Source organism: Salvelinus fontinalis, chromosome 4 (genome assembly GCF_029448725.1).
Source record: "Salvelinus fontinalis isolate EN_2023a chromosome 4, ASM2944872v1, whole genome shotgun sequence".
Lineage (NCBI taxonomy): Eukaryota > Metazoa > Chordata > Actinopteri > Salmoniformes > Salmonidae > Salvelinus > Salvelinus fontinalis.
In genome coordinates this window covers 76,279,070-76,299,059 of record NC_074668.1, presented here as the reverse complement: position 1 = coordinate 76,299,059, position 19,990 = coordinate 76,279,070, and the positions used below count along the sequence as shown (strand labels likewise).

The 19,990-nt window shown below is 45.1% G+C and overlaps 1 protein-coding gene across 1 annotated transcript in view; it reads right to left on the bottom strand.

The window, feature by feature from the left end:
- The window catches only part of LOC129854428 (switch-associated protein 70-like), a 29,656-nt gene extending 9,913 nt beyond the window's left edge, over positions 1–19,743 (bottom strand). Inside the window, exons 1-7 of the mRNA XM_055921474.1 lie at positions 19,545–19,743; positions 17,827–17,967; positions 15,783–15,956; positions 15,422–15,649; positions 15,009–15,155; positions 13,510–13,618; positions 13,113–13,294 (exon numbers count right to left, since the gene is read on the bottom strand). Of these exons, the coding sequence (XP_055777449.1) occupies positions 13,113–13,294; positions 13,510–13,618; positions 15,009–15,155; positions 15,422–15,649; positions 15,783–15,956; positions 17,827–17,967; positions 19,545–19,643 (1,080 nt within the window). The 5' untranslated portion in view covers positions 19,644–19,743. The remainder of the gene's footprint in view (positions 1–13,112; positions 13,295–13,509; positions 13,619–15,008; positions 15,156–15,421; positions 15,650–15,782; positions 15,957–17,826; positions 17,968–19,544) is intronic.
- Positions 19,744–19,990: the final 247 nt, after the last annotated feature.

The window sequence follows — 19,990 nt, the reverse complement described above, 5'->3', positions numbered from 1 at the left end:
TCACATGCTGTTGGGCAAATGGAATAGACAAAAGGTGGAAATTATAGGCAATTAGCAAGACACCCCCAAAAAAGGAATGGTTCTGCAGGTGGTGACCACACACCACTTCTCAGTTCCTATGCTTCCTGGCTGATGTTTTGGTCACTTTTGAATGCTGGCGGTGCTTTCATTCTAGTGGTATCATGAGACGGAGTCTACAACTCACACAAGTGGCTCAGGTAGTGCAGTTCATCCAGGATGGCACATCAATGCGAGCTGTGGTAAAAAGGTTTGTTGTGTCTGTCAGCGTAGTGTCCAGAGCATGGAGGCGCTACCAGGAGACAGGCCAGTACATCAGGAGACGTGGAGGAGGCCGTAGGAGGGCAACAACCCAGCAGCAGGACCGCTACCTCCGCCTTTGTGCAAGGAGGTGCACTGCCAGAGCCCTGCAAAATGACCTCCAGCAGGCCACAAATGTGCATGTGTCTGCTCAAACGGTCAGAAACAGACTCCATGAGGGTGGTATGAGTTTGATTTCATAGAAGTGTGATTGACTTGGAGTTACATTGTGTTGTTTAAGTGTTCCCTTTATTTTTTTGAGCAGTGTATATGGATGAATGATTATTGGTCAATAAAGGCCATGTTGTTTTAGATACTTGTCTGGAAAATATTGCATTGAGAGACCTTTTTCCATAGACGCCACATATCAAGTTTCGTGCAGATCGGTCATTTGTTACCAGAAGAGTAGTATTTTTCACAAAATTCAAAATGGCAGAAAATTCATCATGGCAGACCTTATGTGTCCTTAAGGCAAAATTGTTCCTTGTGAGGAAAGGGACCTATGTAGCGAATTTTATGACTTTAGGTCAAACGGGATGAGGTGCGTGACCTTCCAAAATTAGCATTTTCTATCTGTTGTTATAGAGCCACCATCTGGCCAATCAGTGTACTTTTGTAAATGCCGAATCTCTATAGCAAGACGCATCATTCACCCAAGTTGTCAAAATCGTGCCAATGCTGTCTGAGATATCGCATCTGACTTATGTATGAACATACAAACGTACTAACGGACGGAGACAGATCCACAGTACCCTCCCCGATTTCATTGTGGGGGACAATGATCTGTTTCTGAAATTCATAAACATTTCTAACATAATATGCTTGATTCACTGCATTTTGGAATTAAGGTAAGTTCTCTAAAAGTTTTACACTAGTTAAACTTGGGTCAAAGTTAAGCATGAGACTTCACGGTATGGTGTTCATTAATGAGGAACTGAAACTCCTCTGGGAATAACAGAAACCACAGCCCCCATAACCCCCTCCCCCAGGCAATACTATGAGAGCATCTGAGCCATGTGACAAATAACAAATAAACCTTCACTAAACAAATTGTATATCAAAACAGCAATACTTAACTGTAAACATAACATTTATATTTGTATACATGTACAAAAATATATAATAAAAGGGAATGGGAGAAAGCAAGTGGAGAGAGAGAGAGAGAGAGTGCGAGAGAGAGAGAGAGAGCGCGAGAGAGAGCGCGAGAGAGAGAGAGAGAGCGAGAGAGAGAGAGAGAGAGCGAGAGAGAGAGAGCGAGAGAGAGCTAGCGCGAGAGAGAGCTAGCGCGAGAGAGAGCTAGCGCGAGAGAGAGCTAGCGCGAGAGAGAGCTAGCGCGAGAGAGAGCTAGCGCAAGAGAGAGCTAGCGCAAGCGAGAGCTAGCGCAAGGGAGAGCTAGCGCAAGGGAGAGCTAGCGCAAGGGAGAGCTAGCGCAAGGGAGAGCTAGCGCAAGAGAGAGCTAGCGCAAGAGAGAGCTAGCGCAAGAGAGAGCTAGCGCAAGAGAGAGATAGCGCAAGAGAGAGATAGCGCAAGAGAGAGATAGAGCAAGAGAGAGATAGAGCAAGAGAGAGATAGAGCAAGAGAGAGAGAGAGCAAGAGAGAGATAGAGCAAGAGAGAGATAGAGCAAGAGAGAGATAGAGCAAGAGAGAGATAGCAAGAGAGAGAGAGATAGCAAGAGAGAGAGAGATAGCAAGAGAGAGAGAGATAGCAAGAGAGAGAGAGATAGCAAGAGAGAGAGAGATAGCAAGAGAGAGAGAGATAGCAAGAGAGAGAGATAGCAAGAGAGAGAGATAGCAAGAGAGAGATAGCGCACGAGAGAGAGATAGCAAGAGAGAGATAGCGCACGAGAGAGAGAGCAAGAGAGATAGCGAGAGAGAGCTAGATAGAGAGAGATAGACAGAGAGAGATCGAGAGAGAGAGCGAGAGATAGCGAGATATATAAGAGAGAGATAGCGAGAGATAGCAAGTGAGATAGCAAGAGAGATAGATAGAGAGATAGCGAGAGAGATAGAGAGAGATATAGATAGAGAGAGATAGTGAGAGAGATAGAGAGAGATAGCGAGAGAGCGAGAGGTAGCAAGAGAGATAACGAGAGAGATCGTGAGAGATAGCAAGAGAGCGAGAGATAGCGAGAGATTGATAGTGAGAGAGATAGCGAGAGAGAGATAGCGAGAGAGCGAGATAGCAAGAGAGAGCGAGATAGGAAGAGATATCGAGATCGAGATAGCGAGAGATAGAGATATAGAGAGAGAAATATAGAGCGATAGAGAGAGATAGAGAGAGACCAGAGGAAGATAGAGAGATAGAGAGAGGTATACATAGAGAGATAGATAGAGAGAGAGAGCGAGAGATAGAGAGATAGATAGAGAGAGAGATAGAGAGAGGTGGATAGAGAGATAGCGAGAGAGAGATAGCGAGAGGTGGATAGAGAGATAGCGAGAGAGAGATAGCGAGAGACCAGAGGAAGATAGAGAGAGATAGAAAGAGAGATAGAGAGAGATAGAGAGATAGATAGATAGCGAGAGATAGATAGCGAGAGATAGATAGCGAGAGATAGATAGCGAGAGATAGATAGCGAGAGATAGATAGCGAGAGATAGATAGCGAGGGATAGATAGCGAGGGATAGATAGCGAGGGATAGATAGCGAGGGATAGATAGCGAGGGATAGATAGCGAGGGATAGATAGCGAGAGATAGCGAGAGATAGATAGCGAGGGATAGATAGCGGGGGATAGATAGCGGGGGATAGATAGCGAGAGATAGCGAGAGATAGCGAGAGATAGATAGCGAGATGGAGAGAGAGATAGATAGAGAGATATAGATAGAGAGAGATAGCGAGAGAGAGAGATAGCGAGAGAGAGAGATACCGAAAGAGAGATAGCGGAAGAGAGATAGCTTAAGCGAAAGATAGTGAGATAGAGAGAGATAGCGAGCGAGAGAGATAGCGAGAGAGATAGCGAGAGAGATAGCGAGAGAGATGGCGAGAGCGAGAGAGATAGCGAGAGAGATAGCGAGAGAGATAGCGAGAGAGATAGATAGAGATAGATGGATAGGGAGATAGATAGAGACCAGAGGAAGATAGAGAGATAGAGAGATATAAATAGAGATATATAGATATAAATAGAGAGAGATAGTGAGAGATAGTGAGAGAGAGATAGCGAGAGAGGGAGATAGCAAGAGAGAGAGAGCGCGAGAGATAGCGAGAGAGAGATAGAGAGAGATAGCGAGAGAGAGAGAGATAGCGAGAGAGATGATAGCGAGAGAGATAGATAGCGAGAGAGATAGATAGCGAGAGAGATAGATAGCGAGAGAGATAGATAGCGAGAGAGCTAGCGAGAGAGAGAGATAGCGAGAAAGATAGTGAGAGAGATAGATAGAGATAGAGATGGATAGAGAGATAGATAGATAGATAGAGAGATAGAGAGATAGAGAGATAGAGACCAGAGGAAGATAGAGAGAGATAGAGATATAAATAGAGAGAGATAGCGAGATATAAATAGAGAGAGATAGCGAGATATAGATAGAGATAGCAAGATAGCGAGAGAGAGAGAGATAGCAAGATAGCGAGAGAGAGAGATAGCGAGGGAGAGAGATAGCGCAAGAGAGATAGCGTAAGAGAGATAGCGAAAGGAGTAGGCTACCTGTAAAATGACATCATGGATCATGTTAACTGAGGTCAGCCGACAACTGGTAGTATAATTCCCAAACTACTATAATAACCCTACAATGTAACTACTACAATCACCCCTGATGGGCCATGAACATGTCCGATTTAGTCTGGGTTGTCTCAGCTGGGAAAGTGGAAGAATGTGTGACAGGTATGTGTAAAATGCTTGGGAACAGGCCTGGATGAGGACAGAACCTGTAGCTTTAACCATAGTATACAATCAACATTCTTAGTGTTAATTCTTAAGGGGCTACAGCCCTAAGGCAGAAAAGTTAACTGTCATTTACAGCAGACAAACAGAGGACAATAAAAGTGTGATTAGTAACAGGGAGAGGTGTGAGGATTCCCTGAGAGGGCAGGTCAGTTTCTGTGGGGGTCATAGTTCTGAATGAAAGGGGGTTTGACACTCTGAATAACGTTTTAATGACAAGTGGTGTGAAGCTACATAGCAATTATGTGAGAGAGCGAGCGAGAGAGACAGAGGGTCTGCTATATAAATGGATGGAAAGTGGTGTTTGGGGAAAAACACACATTGTAAATTCCATGCACACAAACAACAAGTGTGGGGTTAAAATTGGCAAAAAACGCACAGACTTCTTTCCACAGGGCCGTGGATTGAGACAGGGATGCAGCTTGAGGCCCACATTCTTCAGCATATACTGTATATCAACAAATTGTCGAGGGAACTAGAACATTCTGCAGCACCCGACCTCACCTACTAGAATTTGAGTCAAATGTCTACTGTTTGCTGATGTGGTTCTTCTGTCCCCAACCAAAGAGAGCCTACAGCAGCACATTGATCTTCTGCACATATTCTGTCAGACCAGGGCCCTGTCAGTGAATCTCATTAAGACAAAAATAATGGTGTTCCAAAAATGGTCCAGTTGTGCAAATCACAAATCAAATTCCATTTAGACACCATTGCCCTAGAGCACAGAAAAAACTATAACTACCTCAGGCTAAACATCAGCACCACAGGTAACTTCCACAAAGCTGTGAACGATCTGAGAGCCAAGGCAAGAAGGGCCTTTACGCCATCAAAAGGAACATAAAATTAAATATCCCAATTAGGATCTGGCGAAAAATTCTTGAATCAGTTATAGAACCCATTGTCCTTTATAGTTGTGAGGTTTTGGGTCCACTCACCAATCAATAATTCACAAAATGGCACAAACACCAAATGTACAATTTCAAACACTAAATAATGCATGCAGAGCAGAATTAGGACAATACCTGCTAATTATCAAGATTCCTAATAGAGTATTTAAATTCTAGGACCACCTAAAAGGAAGCGATTCCAAAACCTTTCATAACAAAGCCATCATCTACAGAGAGATGAACCTAGAGAAGAGTCCCCTCTAGGGATTGGCATGAGAAATAAAGTACTTGAGTACTTGAACTGAAATCAATAATTGATCTTTAACCAGAGATCACATTTATTCTAATACTGTAAAACTATTTGATCAAAAAAGACAATGTTCATTTGTCTTGACTCCAGTGTTCCATTTGTACATGTGCATTTGCAGGACACAAAAAAACAAAAAGCAAACCAAGCATTGCACAGTTCTGCTCCTGAAATTTCCTTTGCCCTCCTTGTCCCACAAATTCTCAATGGACTGATTGACTCAAGTAGGACAATATGTGTCCAACATTGAGCTGCAGTTTTGTAATAATTGCGTAATTTTCCATTTAGGGTTGTCACTCGTTACTATGCTATATCGTAAAAATTCATGAAACCCAATATTATCTTTTTGCTATTCATCATTACAATTTTACCACTTTTTCGTGATATCTAAATTGGTAGTTACAGTCTTGTCCCATCACTGCAACTCCTGTACGGACTCGGGAGAGGTAAAGGTCGAGAGCCATGCATCCTCCAAAACACAACCCTGTCAAGCTGCACTGCTTCTTAACACACTGTTTGCTTAACCCGGAAGCCAGCCTCACCAATGTGTCGGGGGAAACATGACAGGAGTCGCTAGAGCGCAATAGGACAATGACATCCCGGCCGGCCAAACCCTCCCCTAACCCGGACGACGCTGGGCCAATTGTGCGCTGCCTGTGGTGGAAATTACAACATTATGTTATTCACATTACTCCATATTAGAATGTATTCTTATATATTAGCACTTTCACACTCTGTCTATTGTTCTGAGAGGAGCCTCTGAAGCTTAATGCTGACAGTTGATTTACGATGCCTTGATGATAAAACCTAAAGACTGCAAGCCATAATTAGTGTCTGTGTGAAATGTTGGCATGTATGCCAGGGACAGGCAAAACCTCCCTCCAGTTTATTTCTCCCACATCGGAGATGAACACTGGACTTCATAATTTTAGGGAAAGTCCTATGTTGCATTAGTATTTCTGTATAATATCAGGCATCAAGGTAAGACCCAGTACTAGAAACCCCTGCCCAGACCCTCAGGAGGCATCTCACCGTGTACGCCGGATGGCCATCGACGACACGGGGAGAAGGGGTGGGCCTGGAAATAGAAGACAAAGGGCTGTGAGACACAGGCTTAATTTTAGACACATGGAATGTGGGATGAATACGAAGGGTATGGGGCAATAGAAGGCGGACAGCAGAGGGGCTAATGATCTTGGAGATGGGGAAAGGGCCGATAAACCGGGGGGACAGTTTGCAAGACTCCATCCGGAGGGGCAGATCCCGGCTGGACAGCTATACCTACTGCCCGAGACGATACCGGTGAGCTGGGTTCCGATGGTGATCCGCTTGTTGTCGATACCTGGAGGTGGTCTTGAGGAGGGCCTACCGGGCTCTCCTCCAGGCACGACGACAGCGGCGGACAAACATCTGGGCAGAATGTATGCCGACCTCCTCTTCCTGCTCAGGGAAGAGTGGGGACTGATACCTCAGGGAACACTCAAAGGAAGATAGGCCTGTGGAAGAGCAGGGAAGCGTGTTGCGGGCGTATTCGACCCACACAAGCTGCTGGCTCCAGGTAGTGGGGTTGGCAGAGACCAGGCAGTGCAGGGTAGTTGAGGTCCTGGTTGGCTCGCTCCGACTGGCTGTTGGACTGGGGGTGGAACCCGGAGGACAGGATGGCCGACGACCCGTTAAGGGTGCAGAACGTCTTCCAAACCTGGGACGAGAACTGAGTGCCCCGGTCGGAGACCATGTCCACGGGCAGTCCATGGATACGGAAGACGTGCTGCACCATGAGCTGGGTCGTGTCTTTGGCAGAGGGTAGTTTGGGGAGAGGAATGAAGTGGGCGGCTTTGGAAAACCGATCCACCACGGTCAGGATGGCGGTGTTGCCATCAGACAGGGGAAGACCCGTGACAGAATCCAGGGAGAGGTGAGACCAGGGACGGTGGGGGACAGGCAGAGGTTGGAGGAGACCAGCCGGTGCTTGCCGAGGAGTCTTGTTCTGTGCACACACCGTGCAAGCGGCGATGAATGCGGACACGTCAGGAACCATAGTAGGCCACCAAAAGCGCTGTCGCACAAAGGACAGAGTGGGACGGGCGTCCGGGTGGCAGGCAAGACTGGAGGAGTGTGCTCACTCCAGGACCACGGAGCGGACGGCGTCAGGAACAAACATCTGGGGTTCGGCTGGGAACGCTGCGCCTCATGGACCTGCTTCCCTATTCCGTAGCTGAGTACCGTTGCCAGGCATGAAGTGGGAAGGATGGTCTTGGGTTTGAAGGGGTTTTAAACCAAGGCCTCATACCTTTTAAAGGGTTAATAAATTGTTTTATGATAAACTGTAAGGTCTCCTGTGTGTGTGTGTGTGTGTGTGTTAACACCTGTTTTGAGTGTTATGCCCTTCAGACAGTATCAGAAGGCGGAAACCGTCTACGCTTATACTCCTCCTGTTTGGGCCCCACCGTGGCTATCTGAGGTTCTGAGAACACAAGGCTGCCGCAGGCCTGATGAAAACAGTCACCTGTCAGAAAATGCTTAGACTTAATTGCTGACAAGATGGTTGCTGCTGTCAGGGGGAGGTTAGATGTATTAAAATGCTGTTGCCAGGGAAAGTCACGCAAGGAGGACTGGTAAGGCTATATGAGTTGCAGGATGTCTTAGACACTTTGCAGAACCTGGGGGGAGCTATCATATACTGTACTCTGTACCAACTTCTGCCTACAATTTATTACTAAAGGATCATTTTAATCCTTAAACAAATAGTCTGTGTTTCCTTTCTACTACCAATATATACGTTTGATAATTATATAGACCTGATCATCTGTAGAAGAAATTGACCAACAGGTTCCGGGGCTATAGCGGCGAGACAGTGCATCTGGCTAGACATTCTTGGATCCAGGCCGGTATGAGAGGGAGAAGTTGAACCGTGTGAACAGCAGTGCCCATCTGGCTTGCCTGGAGTTGAGGCGATTGGCGGTGCGGAAATACTCCAGGTTCTTGTGGTCAGTCCACACGATGAACGGATGTTCCGCCCCCTCCAGCCAGTGCCTCCATTCCTCCAACGCCATCTTCACCACGAGAAGCTCATGATTCCCCATACCGAAGTTCCTTTCCGTGGCGTTGAGGCTATGGGAGAAGGGATGTAGCTTCAGGTCAAGGGCAGAACGCTGGGACAGGACAGCCCCCACTCCGACATCCAAAGCATCGGCCTCCACCACAAACTGACAAGATGGGTCAGGCTGAACCAGGATGGGACCTGTGGTGAAGCGATGTTTGAGGTCCTGGAACGCCTGGTCAACAGCTGGAGACCACGTAAATGGAGCCTTGGGTGAGGTGCGTGCTGACAGGGGGGAAGCCAGGGTGCTGTAACCCCGGATAAAGCGTCAATAGAAGTTGGCGAACCCCAGGAAACGTTGCAGCTGCACCCTGGACGTAGGCTGAGGCCAATCCATCACTGCTCTCACCTTCCCGGGATCCATCTGGACACTCCCAGCAGAGATGATGTAACCCAGAAAGGGGATGGTGGAGCGATGGAACTCGCACTTCTCTGCCTTCACAAACAGCTAATTCTCCAGAAGGCGTTGAAGGACCTGCTGGACATGGAGCACGTGTTCTTGAGGGGAGCGGGAGAAGACGAGGATGTCATCAATGTAGACGAAGACGAACCGGTTCATCATGTTGCGGAGGTCATCATTCACCAGAGCCTGGAACACAGCAGGGGCGTTGGCCAAAGGGCATGACCAGATACTCGTAGTGGCCACTGGTTGTGTTGATGGCGGTCTTCCAATCGTCCCCCTCTCGTATCCGCACCAGGTGATACGCTTTCCGTAAATCCAGCTTGGAAAACAGTGGCCCCCTGTAAAGGCTCGAAGGCCGAGGAGATGAGTGGTAGCGGGTAACGGTTCTTAACTGTAATGTCATTCAGTCCACAGTAGTCAATGCACGGGCTCAGGGTCTTGTCCTTTTTCTCCATGAAGAAGAATGGAAGAGCGGAAGTGACGTGGCCTGGGCCTTGCTGAACACCTCCCGGAGGTAATGGTACTCCGTGGGAATAGCGGAGAGATCCGGGGCACCTTCCGAGCCCCCAGAAAGACATCCCGGAGCAGGTTGTGCTGACTTCAGGCAATGGGCGTGGCAGAACGGGCTCGTTGGAGCCAGGAGAATCCCAATACCACGGGAATCAGAGGGGACTTGATGAGCAGGAACTGGATAGCCTCGCTGTGGTTCCCCAACATCCGTAGGTTGATGGGAGTGGTGTTGTGGGTGACTCGGCCTATAGAGCACCCGTCCAGTGCTCTAACATCCATGGGAATGGAGAGGGGTTGAGGGGGGGGATGTTCAGCTCGGACGCCAGGGTAGCGTCCAAAAAACTCTCGTCGGCCCCAGAGTCAATGAGAAACTGTGAGATTTGGACTGGTCTCCCCACAGCAGAATGACATGAAAAGGGGTGCGAGTAGGGGAAGCAGGAACATTTTCCATATGGCCCACCAGAGTACTTGTTCCTACCGGTGAGCTTGGTTTCTTTAACGGAGAAGAGGACACAATATGACCAAGAGTCTAACAATACAGACAACTCTTCATGTCAATCCTGTATTGCCATTCCGCTGGCGATAGCCCAGCTCTGCCTAGTGGCATAGGCTCAAGAAGCGGTGACTCAGCCGTCTTCGGCAGCCCTATGGCCGGCTGTTGTTCCCACACAGCAGTAGCCAAGGTGAGAGCCCTCCCGGACATCAGCGTGATGAGGGAGGCTATCTTGGATCGATCCGAGGGGAAGGAGGAGGGCTGAAGCGCGAAGACGAGGGCACACTGAGCTAGGAACGCCCGACAGGTGCTCGGCTCTCCATTGAAGCGTTCCGGAGGAGATAAGCGGGGCTCCCGAGAAGGTGGAGTGACCGATGAGTCGCTGCGGAGCTGTGGGGTTACCACCGTGGTATGCGGCCTCCCAGACAACTCGAGGAATTCGTATTATCAGGTATCAAGGTAAGACCCAGATGCAGACCGTGTCGAAGTAACAATATAGCAACAGGGGCAAAGGTAAAGGACGGCAGGCAGGCTCAGGTCAGGCAGAGGTCGGTAATCCAGAGGTGGAGCAAAGGTACAGAATGGCAGGCAGGCTCAGGCAGAGTGGTCAGGTGGATGGGTACAGAGTCAGGACAGGCAAGGGTCAAAAACCAAGAGGACGAGAAAAGAGACTGAGGAAAAGCAGGAGCTGACACAAAAACGCTGGTTGGTTGACAAACAAGACGAACAGGCAACAGACAAACAGAGAACACAGGTATAAATACACAGGGGATAATGGGGAAGATGGGCGACACCTGGAGGTGGGTGGAGACAATCACAAAGACAGGTGAAACAAATCAGGGTGTGACATATAAACAAGTAGTAAATGACCTAGAGACAGAAACCTGGCGCAATGTACATTTTGCTGTCTGTTGCTTGATAGCACAATGTACCTTTGTATAATTCTACACATCTGTTGTTTGTCATGAACATTCAGGAGAATGTACTTTGCTATAAAGAGCTACAACCCAAATCTGTTTGTTGGGCTCTCAGCGATCACTTAACACCATGCCCAAACCAGACACGCTCGTGCGTCAGCCTGCGCCATCGTTCACAAATTGATTTTGTCCCCCCACACCAAACGCGATCACGACAAACTCTGAACCAATTATATTAATTTGGGGACAGGTCGAAAAGCATGAAACAATTATGGAAATTTAGCTAGCTAGCTTGCAGTTGCTAGCTAATTTGTCCTATTTAGCTAGCTTGCCGTTGCTAGCTAATTTGTCCTGGGATATAAACGTTGAGTTGTTATTTTACCTGAAATGCACAATGTCCTCTACTTCGACAATTAATCCACACATAAAATGGACAACTGAATCGTTTCTAGTCATCTCTCCTCCTTCCAGGCTTTTTCTTCTTTGGACTTTATATGGTGATTGGCATCTAACTTTCATAATAAGGTGTATTACCACAACCGACCGACCGACCTCAGTTCATCTTTCAATCACCCACATGTGTATAACCAATGAGGAGATGGCACGTGGGTATATGCTTCTAAAAGCCAATGAGCAGGACTTGCATTGCGTTCGGCGGCTCGTTGGCGCGCGCGAGCAGTGTGGGTGCAATGACTGAATAAAATGTATGTGTACATTGTGTACATTTATTTTGGAACGCGGTTTGGGTAGCGTGTAACTTAAGTGTGGTCATTGACCAACTCCATTATTGCAATAATTAATAATCAAGTTTGTTTGTTTTTAAGAAATCTAAAAGTCTCTCTCCTTTGAATCAGAAACGACACGCCTCATGGGTCTCCCGGTCACGGCCGGCTGCGACACAGCCCGGGCTCGAACCCGGATCTGTAGTGACGCCTCTAGCACTGCGATGCAGTGCTTCAAACCGCTGCGCCACTCAGGAGGCCCATTTGGTCTTCATTTAAGGTTAGGCATTTCAAATGATCATTGTTCCAGACATGAGATGCGAATCACTTCGCAATATTCTGTTCTATTTTATTCTGTTATATTACATCATGTTTTTTTACTATAAAATAGGTGTTGAGTGTAATAAGGGTTCAGGAAATAAGAGCATCTTAATTAACAAAACAAGGATATGCCATTACACAGCCATACCTTTTTGAAGATTGTGTTCGACGAAAAAATATAACTAGTTGTTATTACAGTGTCAATAAATTAATCTTAAATGGCACTTGTTTTTTTATTGACTGAATATATATGAGGCAATTTAGCAATTAGGATTTGTTATCTGTAACATTCTGATAAATTAGGCATTGTTGCTCACTGTTGGTATATACTGTAGATAAATACGCACCTATTTTTTCCAGTGCCACCCTTGTTCTAAAAATAGCTTATTTTATTTTGAGTACTCCCCAAACAAATCATGACAGTACTCAAACAGTCAAAGAAGGTCAAATTCCCATCCCTAGTCCCCTCAGCAAGCTGGTCCTGGGGTTCTGTTCACAAACACCAACAGACCCCACAGAACCCCAGGACAGAAACACAACCGGAGAAAATAAAAATATAATTACTTGACACACTGAAAAGAACTAAACAAAAAAGAAAGCAAACTTGAATGCTATTTGGCCCTAAACAGACAGTACACAGTGGCAGAATATCTGACCACTGTGACTGAACCAAAATTAAGGAAAGCTTTGACTTCCGACTCAGTGAGCATAGCCTTGCTATTGAGAGGCCGCTGTAGGCAGACCTGGCTCTCGAGAGAAGACAGGCTATGTGCAGATTGCCCACAAAAATAGATGGAAAGTGAGCTACATGTATGCATGACCATATTAGTGACACATATTTCCCTCAGATTACACAGACCAACAAAGAATTCAAAAACAAATGAAATTTTGATCAACTCCCATATATATTAGGTGAAATACCACAGTGTGCATCACAGCAGCATTATTTGTGTCCTGTTGCCACAAGAAAATGACAACCAGTGAAGCACAAAAACCATTTTAAATACAACCCGTATTTATGTTTATTTACTTTCCCTTTTGTACTTCAACTATTTGCACATTGTTATAACACTGTACATAGCCAACATTTGAAATGTATCTATTATTTCACTGTTCATTTCTGATGTTTTATTTCACTTTTGTTTATTATCTATTTCACTTGCTTTGGCAATGTAAACATATGTTTCCTATGCCAATAAATCCTTTTGAATTGAAAGAGAGGAGAGGAGAGAGAGAGGGACAGAGAAATAGACAGTACCTTCCTCATGGACTCCAGTTGTCTATGCTTGTTTTCATTGGCTATCTGCAGCAGCCTCATCTTCTCCTCCAGCTCCCCCTGCTCGGCCTGCTGTTTCTGCCGGAGTTCCCTGCGCCGCAGCCTGGCCTCAAGGTGCGGAGAGGGCAGGCCCAACCTCAGCAGCTGGATGCATGTTTGGATGGCTGGGAGGGGAAGTGAGGAGAGGAGAGTCAGATAAAGAAAGGCTGGCTGCTTTATCTACTGCAGTGCCCCCACACCCTGATAAACACACAGCTGGGACAGAGCGATGTGAGAACAAGTCCCTCTGAGATTTAAAAATAAACCCTAGTGTGGTGAGATAAAAGCTGTGCTGTTTACAGAATCTGTTAAGATGGTGGTGAGGGATTCGTTACTTTACCTTGAATCCATTCTTGTTTCCTCTTCTTATCCGATGCACTGATCTCAAAGCTTTTGTCACTGCACTTGACTATAAAGAGGCATTTCTTCCCCTCCTTGTCTGGTAAAGACTGCAGAGAGAACAAGACGTCACACACACTCACTGCACACTTCATTGTGTCGATCCCATTAACCCTCTAGAGTTTGATGAAACATTGAATTTGTGACTCATTTCAGGAAACTAGGCGTATGTTGCATGTCACTACTTCACAGGTGAGCCATTTGAACGAAAACTTAAAAAAAAAATCAAAATGTGTTTTTTGGCAGAAATGCCTTCTGGAACATGTGAACTTTCATGTGCCTTAATAACAAAGTTGTGGGCCTCCCGAGTGGCACAGTGGTCTAAGGCACTGCATCGCAGTGCTAGCTGTGCCACTAGAGATTCTGGGTTCGAATCTAGGCTCTGTCGCAGCCGGCTGCGACCGGGAGACCCGTGGGGCGGCACACAATTGGCCCAGCGTCGTACGGGTTCGGGGAGGGTTTGGCTGGCAGGGGTATCATTGTTCAATCGCGCACTAGCAACCCCTGTGGCGGGCTGGGCGCAGTGCACGCTGACACGGTCGCCAGGGGTACGGTGTTTCCTTTGAAACATTGGTGCGGATAGCTTCCGGGTTAAGAGGGCATTGTGTCAAGAAGCAGTGATGCTTGGTTGGGTTGTGTTTCGGAGGACGCACGGCTCTCTACATTCGCCTCTCCCGAGTCCATAAGGGAGTTGCAGCGTTGAGACAAGACTGTAACTACCAATTGGATACCACAATATTGGGGAGAAAAAGAGGTAAAAACTAAGATAATAACATTATTTAAAAAAATAACAAACTTGTATGCCATCTGTAAATACTAATACAATTGTTAAATTACGAGCCTAGTTGGTTTAGCCACAGAAAAAGACAGAAACGTTCCCGCTAGCCATGATTGGCTGAGATAATGGTTGGGCTGGACATGCTGAGAGATGAGTTCGGATTGGTCTGCCATGTAGCACGATTCTGTATATAACATGAGCTGGTCAGTATGTGTAGATAATCCTTTCTAAAAACTGCAAAGGTGTTGCTCTCCACTTTCTGGAGGACCGAGTTTTGAAATCAGTGGAATGCGGACGCTACAGACGTTTGTGAAAATAGTGTTTTTTCGGCATGTCTCATGGTCTGACGAACACCGCTCTAGCCCTGCCACCTTTCAACATAGAAGCGGAAGAGCGATATCGGTGGATGCGGTGGATTGAGACGTAGCCCATGCAAAAAAAACAGATATCTCTAACTTAAAGAGATAGATTTTGATGAGGATTGTTTTATTATTTTAATTACATTTACATGGGGCCGCGGAAATTGTAGGCTATGGGTTAACAATGCCAAAGGAAGCTGGTTAACAAAAGTGGGCTAGCATGCATTCCAACGCTCCACACAATTTATTTAGTAGTTAAATGATAGCATAAAAGTGACCAATGGAATAATACATTGTTATTACCTCCACACAACAGTTGTGGTCCAGCAAAATTTCCCCCTTCTTGTCAGTGAGGTCCTCACTCACATAGTATGACATAGAGTTTGGTCCAAGCACAAACCAGCGCTCTGTCCAATTTTTCCTTTTGTGGCCTTTTTTCATCATGTAGCCCTTCAGGAAAAAATACATGAATCTGTCACACTCAAGATTGTAATATCTTATCTATATCTATGTTATTGTTACCACCAGCAGAGGTCTGACAGAGGTCAGTGTAGAGTAGACAGTCACTGTGTCCTAAATGGCACCCTATTCCCTATTTAGTGCAGTACTTTTGAACAGAGCCCTATGAGTTCTGGTTAAAAGTATTGCACTACACAGGGAATATGGTCCCATTTGGGATGCATAAAGTGTTGTGAGAGAGGGTACCGCAGGCGAACCTGTCTGAGAACATCCAGTATGAGCTCCTGGAAGACCTCAGAGATGCCCATGGACAGGGTCTGGCGGTTCATGCCCTTACTGAAGTGGCCCATGCCAACCAGCTCTATCAGCTCCCAGGTACTCAGGCATTGCTGCTTCCTGTTCAACATGAGCTTGTAATCATCAAACCTCTCCTGATTCCAAATGCCTCCCATGGCCTCCATCAGCTTCCGCAGGAAGTACTCAATCTGGAGGGGGGAGGAGAGGACACAGTGAGTCAGTCCTGTGGTATGAATGGGAATCATTTTAACTGAAAGAGCATAATTACAGCTAAACAAATAAGATATGTATGTGTATTAAAGGTGTTGTCTTGTCTCTCACTTCCTCTGTGATGATAACCAGTGGGTACCCGTCTTCAGACAGGAAGTTGAAGATGCACCAGACCTTGAAGGCATCATCGTTGGAGATGAGAAGATGGCTCATGTTGATGTTTTTCTTGAAACACAGTGTCCAGCACACATTGTTGAACTCCAGTCTGTCAAAGTTATCCCTGACCTGTAATTAACATAAACAAAGCCAACATTTACACAAAACAGAACAACTTCCCTATTTTTCTTCAACATACTGTAATTAAGGGCAATAAGATTAGAAAGGGTCAGTAGTAGCCTAATATTTCTCTGCCCTACGTTTTAGCCCACAGGATGTGAAGTACAAACAATGTTCTTCGTCTCTTCATTTTAATTCAAGTCAGATTCCGGAAGAGAAAGGCAAGAAAATAGCCCCCAAGTACAAATAGCGCTAGGACTAAAGCAGTTTACTAATTGACATCAGTGTTGGTGTTATTGCTATGGAAACAGTTGGCAAGCCTTGCAAGTCTACAGATATGGGCTATATCTGATGGTCTGCCAACTAGAGAACTGAGGACAAAAACTTTGAAGATCACTTCTTGCTTTATCACTGGTGTTTACAAAGTAAATGCATTCATTACCAGGTGTTTACAAAGTAAATGCATTCATTACCAATGGCTGACTGCTTGAATATTAAGAAGGATATGAGTAATTATTATCTCTCCCCGATGCCAATAGATGGGCCTTTGAAATCTCCTTCCCATGCACTACAAAAGTCATAATAAAACTCCTTGTATGCAATTTGTTTTTATCTCACTCGAGTTGTGTTCTGATTATGAGTCGGTCTCTATAAATTTGCTATCACAAAAAGGGTCCCCGGCCACAAAAAAGTTTGAGAACCCACAACAAGGTGTTTACCAATCAGATTGTGAAGCTTTTCTAGAAAACAGACTCAGCAAAAACCAAAGACTCTGAATCATGCAATCATCATGTTGTGGAATCTATCTATAGTAGTGTGCGTGTTAACCCTTCACTTCTAAATGCAATGTATGACACAGGAGGAAATGTGAGTAGCTGATGTAAGCTTAATGGATGTTTGTTTTGAAACGAAGGCTATATTTTCTTGCACACATTGCAGTAATTTTCAGCACACATGTTTTTTTCTTTCGATAACTCACAATGGTGGGTCTCACACCTCCTTGATGGCTGTGAAACAGAAAGATTCTGCCACTCACACAGTAGACCTACCATAACAATGGCAGCCTTGTTCAAGGTCAAACAGATCCTGCTTGCTCCATTTATTTCTCAAAAACCAATACATTTTAATATGGGTGACATGCATAATATGGGTGACATGCATATCTTAGAGACTAAGATAAATACTGAAAATAGCAATAACACTCATCATATTATGAGCAAGGAAAGTTATATACAGAAAAGCATTGCCTTAAACAATGTTTCTAAAGGGACACATAAAACACTTCCCATTAAGTCTTATCATCCACTATGGGGATGCGGCACTCCAGAGTTACACCTCATGCTGAGGGATCTGTCAACCTAGGGGCTATGTATATTATAGTGGTTCTATTTCTATGGACCCAACATCCCAGAGCCCTCCACTAACGGACCCACTGAGGTGAGGAGACAGGATGACGCAGATGCTCAGAAGCCTGAGTGCAATGTCGGTTTGACATTTTACTGCAATGTTAGGAGCTCGTAACATTCACATTTCGCTGCACTCGCTACAACATCATTTAAACTATGATAAGATCTAATAAACTTTTATTTAAAGTCTGCCAACTCCTTGTAAATGTATTTATTTTATTTCAGTCAGTTAAGAAGAAATTCTTATTTTACAATGATGGCCTACACCGGCCAAACCCTCCCCGGTTGTGATACAGCCCAGGATCAAACCAGGTTCTGTAGTGACGCCTCTAGCACTGATATGCAGTGCCTTAGAACGCTGCACCACTCGGGAGCCCACTTAGACAGCTGCACCACTTGGCATGACAATGAGCAATGGAGTTGGAAAGAGCACAAACAAATCTTGGACCAGGCTAGTTGCTCTTACTGCTCACCTTGTCCAGTATGAATCTATTGAGGTAGGGCATGTAGCCCTGGTTGGACACAGGGCCCTCATCGTCATCCTTAAAGTGCTGCTCCAGGGCCACTGGGTCATGGGGTATCTTCATCACAGTGCACAGGTTATGAGAGAGCACCTGTAGAGCCACAGTCAGATCATGCAGTCAGGAAAACCATTGCCGTCATAGTAATATCATTCACCAGGTACTTCCCCCCAATGCTCAGAAGCATTTTATACAAGCTATGCACAATGAGCCTGGGGGCGAGGTTACTGTCATAATGTTGGTATTCACTGGGCATAGTAGAGATGATGTTACAGTATTATTGGGGTGTTCAATGGATATCAAAAAGATTCCTCATACAAGTGGGCATCATGCTCCCATAAACACAATTACATGGTTATTTTTCAAAAGGAACTCTGTTTAGTCTAAGATCACATTGACATGCATGACTAAGCATGTGTTGCTGTCAGTTCAAGCATCACTTCTGTTCCTTCCTGGAAACATTTACAAAACGTGTGTTGAAAAGGTCCCTGTTGAGATGTAGAGTGAAGTAAATATATCAAAATAAATCTTATATTTATAAACAAGCCACTCATGAACATCTATAATCTAGACAAACGGAACAGACTGGACTGTCTGAAAAATAATATTAACAAAGGATGGTTGACAACATTTCCGAGCCAGTCAGGATGTTCACTATGCAGTGTTGTGATAGCTCAGGTGGAATTTAGGTGCTGAATGAAAGATGAAAAGACAACATTTCCGAGCCAGTCAGGATGTTCACTATGCAGTGTTGTGATAGCTCAGGTGGAATTTAGGTGCTGAATGAAAGATGAAGACATATTTTCCAGACATCGAAAATACTTATTTTCTGGATGTCGAAAGTATGTATATATGTCTATGATTGGTTCAGATTTGGTCCGGTCCGGTCCAAAAATCAACGTCCTTGGAAGTTGAAATCAAGACCGGTCTGGACTGCACCAAAAAAAACCACCAACAAAATACAGTCAATCCAGACAGCACCAAAAAACGGACCAAAAAAAGAAATCCAAAAGACGTTGAGGTCGGTAAATGCTGAATGTAGTGTCTTCATCAGAGCCTGGCTGGTACACAGACCACCACAGACCCAGACAGGAAAACAATACCTACCATTCCAAAGCAGTGCCCCTTGCCTTTTAAAATCTCAACACTCTTACATTAGATTCTGTCCAAATTACTAAATATCGTGTGTAACGCAAGATTATCATCAAGGCATGCATGTCCCACATTCATGGGGATCTGTCAATCAACAATGGTTATTTCCATAGAACCATTGTTATTCCTGTTTTTATGCGAAAAAGTTACACACACGAGTAAGAGAAAATACTGATATAAGCAGAAACTGAGTAGCCGGTGAGCTGAGGGACAGCAGAAATGTGTCTTTGCTTTGCTGTCGATGTTGCCGACTGAATTATCACTTGGCAGCTGACACAAAATTCACTAATGTGAGGGAAGCGAAGCAGCACATAAAAGTATAGTGTACACGTAATTAAAATTAAGATTTCAGATACATGGTCAAATCTTTTTTTATCCCACTGACCAGAACTTTTTGTTTGGGTCTGATATTCGGATCAGCAATATGAGAAAATGTCGGTTTTTGAGCAAACATTTTTTTCTTTTTACTTCATTATGTAATAATACTGTCGGCCTACTAGCTACGATTTAAAGCCTACCTTAAGCTGTGATTTGGACACTTTCCCACTTTGATCCACATCCAAGGCTGTGAATGCGTGCCATATTGACTTCAGAAGTTCATCCCGTAGTAGTCCCATGTTCGTAGCCCCTGGTGCGCTCGATGTCAAAGTAAAACTGCAATTTTTTCAGACACTGATACATAGTCACGTGATCGAGTGTCGCAGCAGGAAAATGACACTGCATCACCCGCTATCTGGTGTATGGTAGCACCAGATAGCGCATAGTTGTCAAACGCGTTGCGCTTTCATTAGTATTCAATTGTGACGAGTAAACGGTTAATAGACCACAAACAGCTTCATAAAAACATTTCCCAACAATAAACAAACCTAGGTTGCATAGTGGTACAGACGATCAACTTTACAATAAACTACATTAAAAAAGTTTGTATAATCTGAAAGACCATCTCTCATTTACCTGTTTTCAT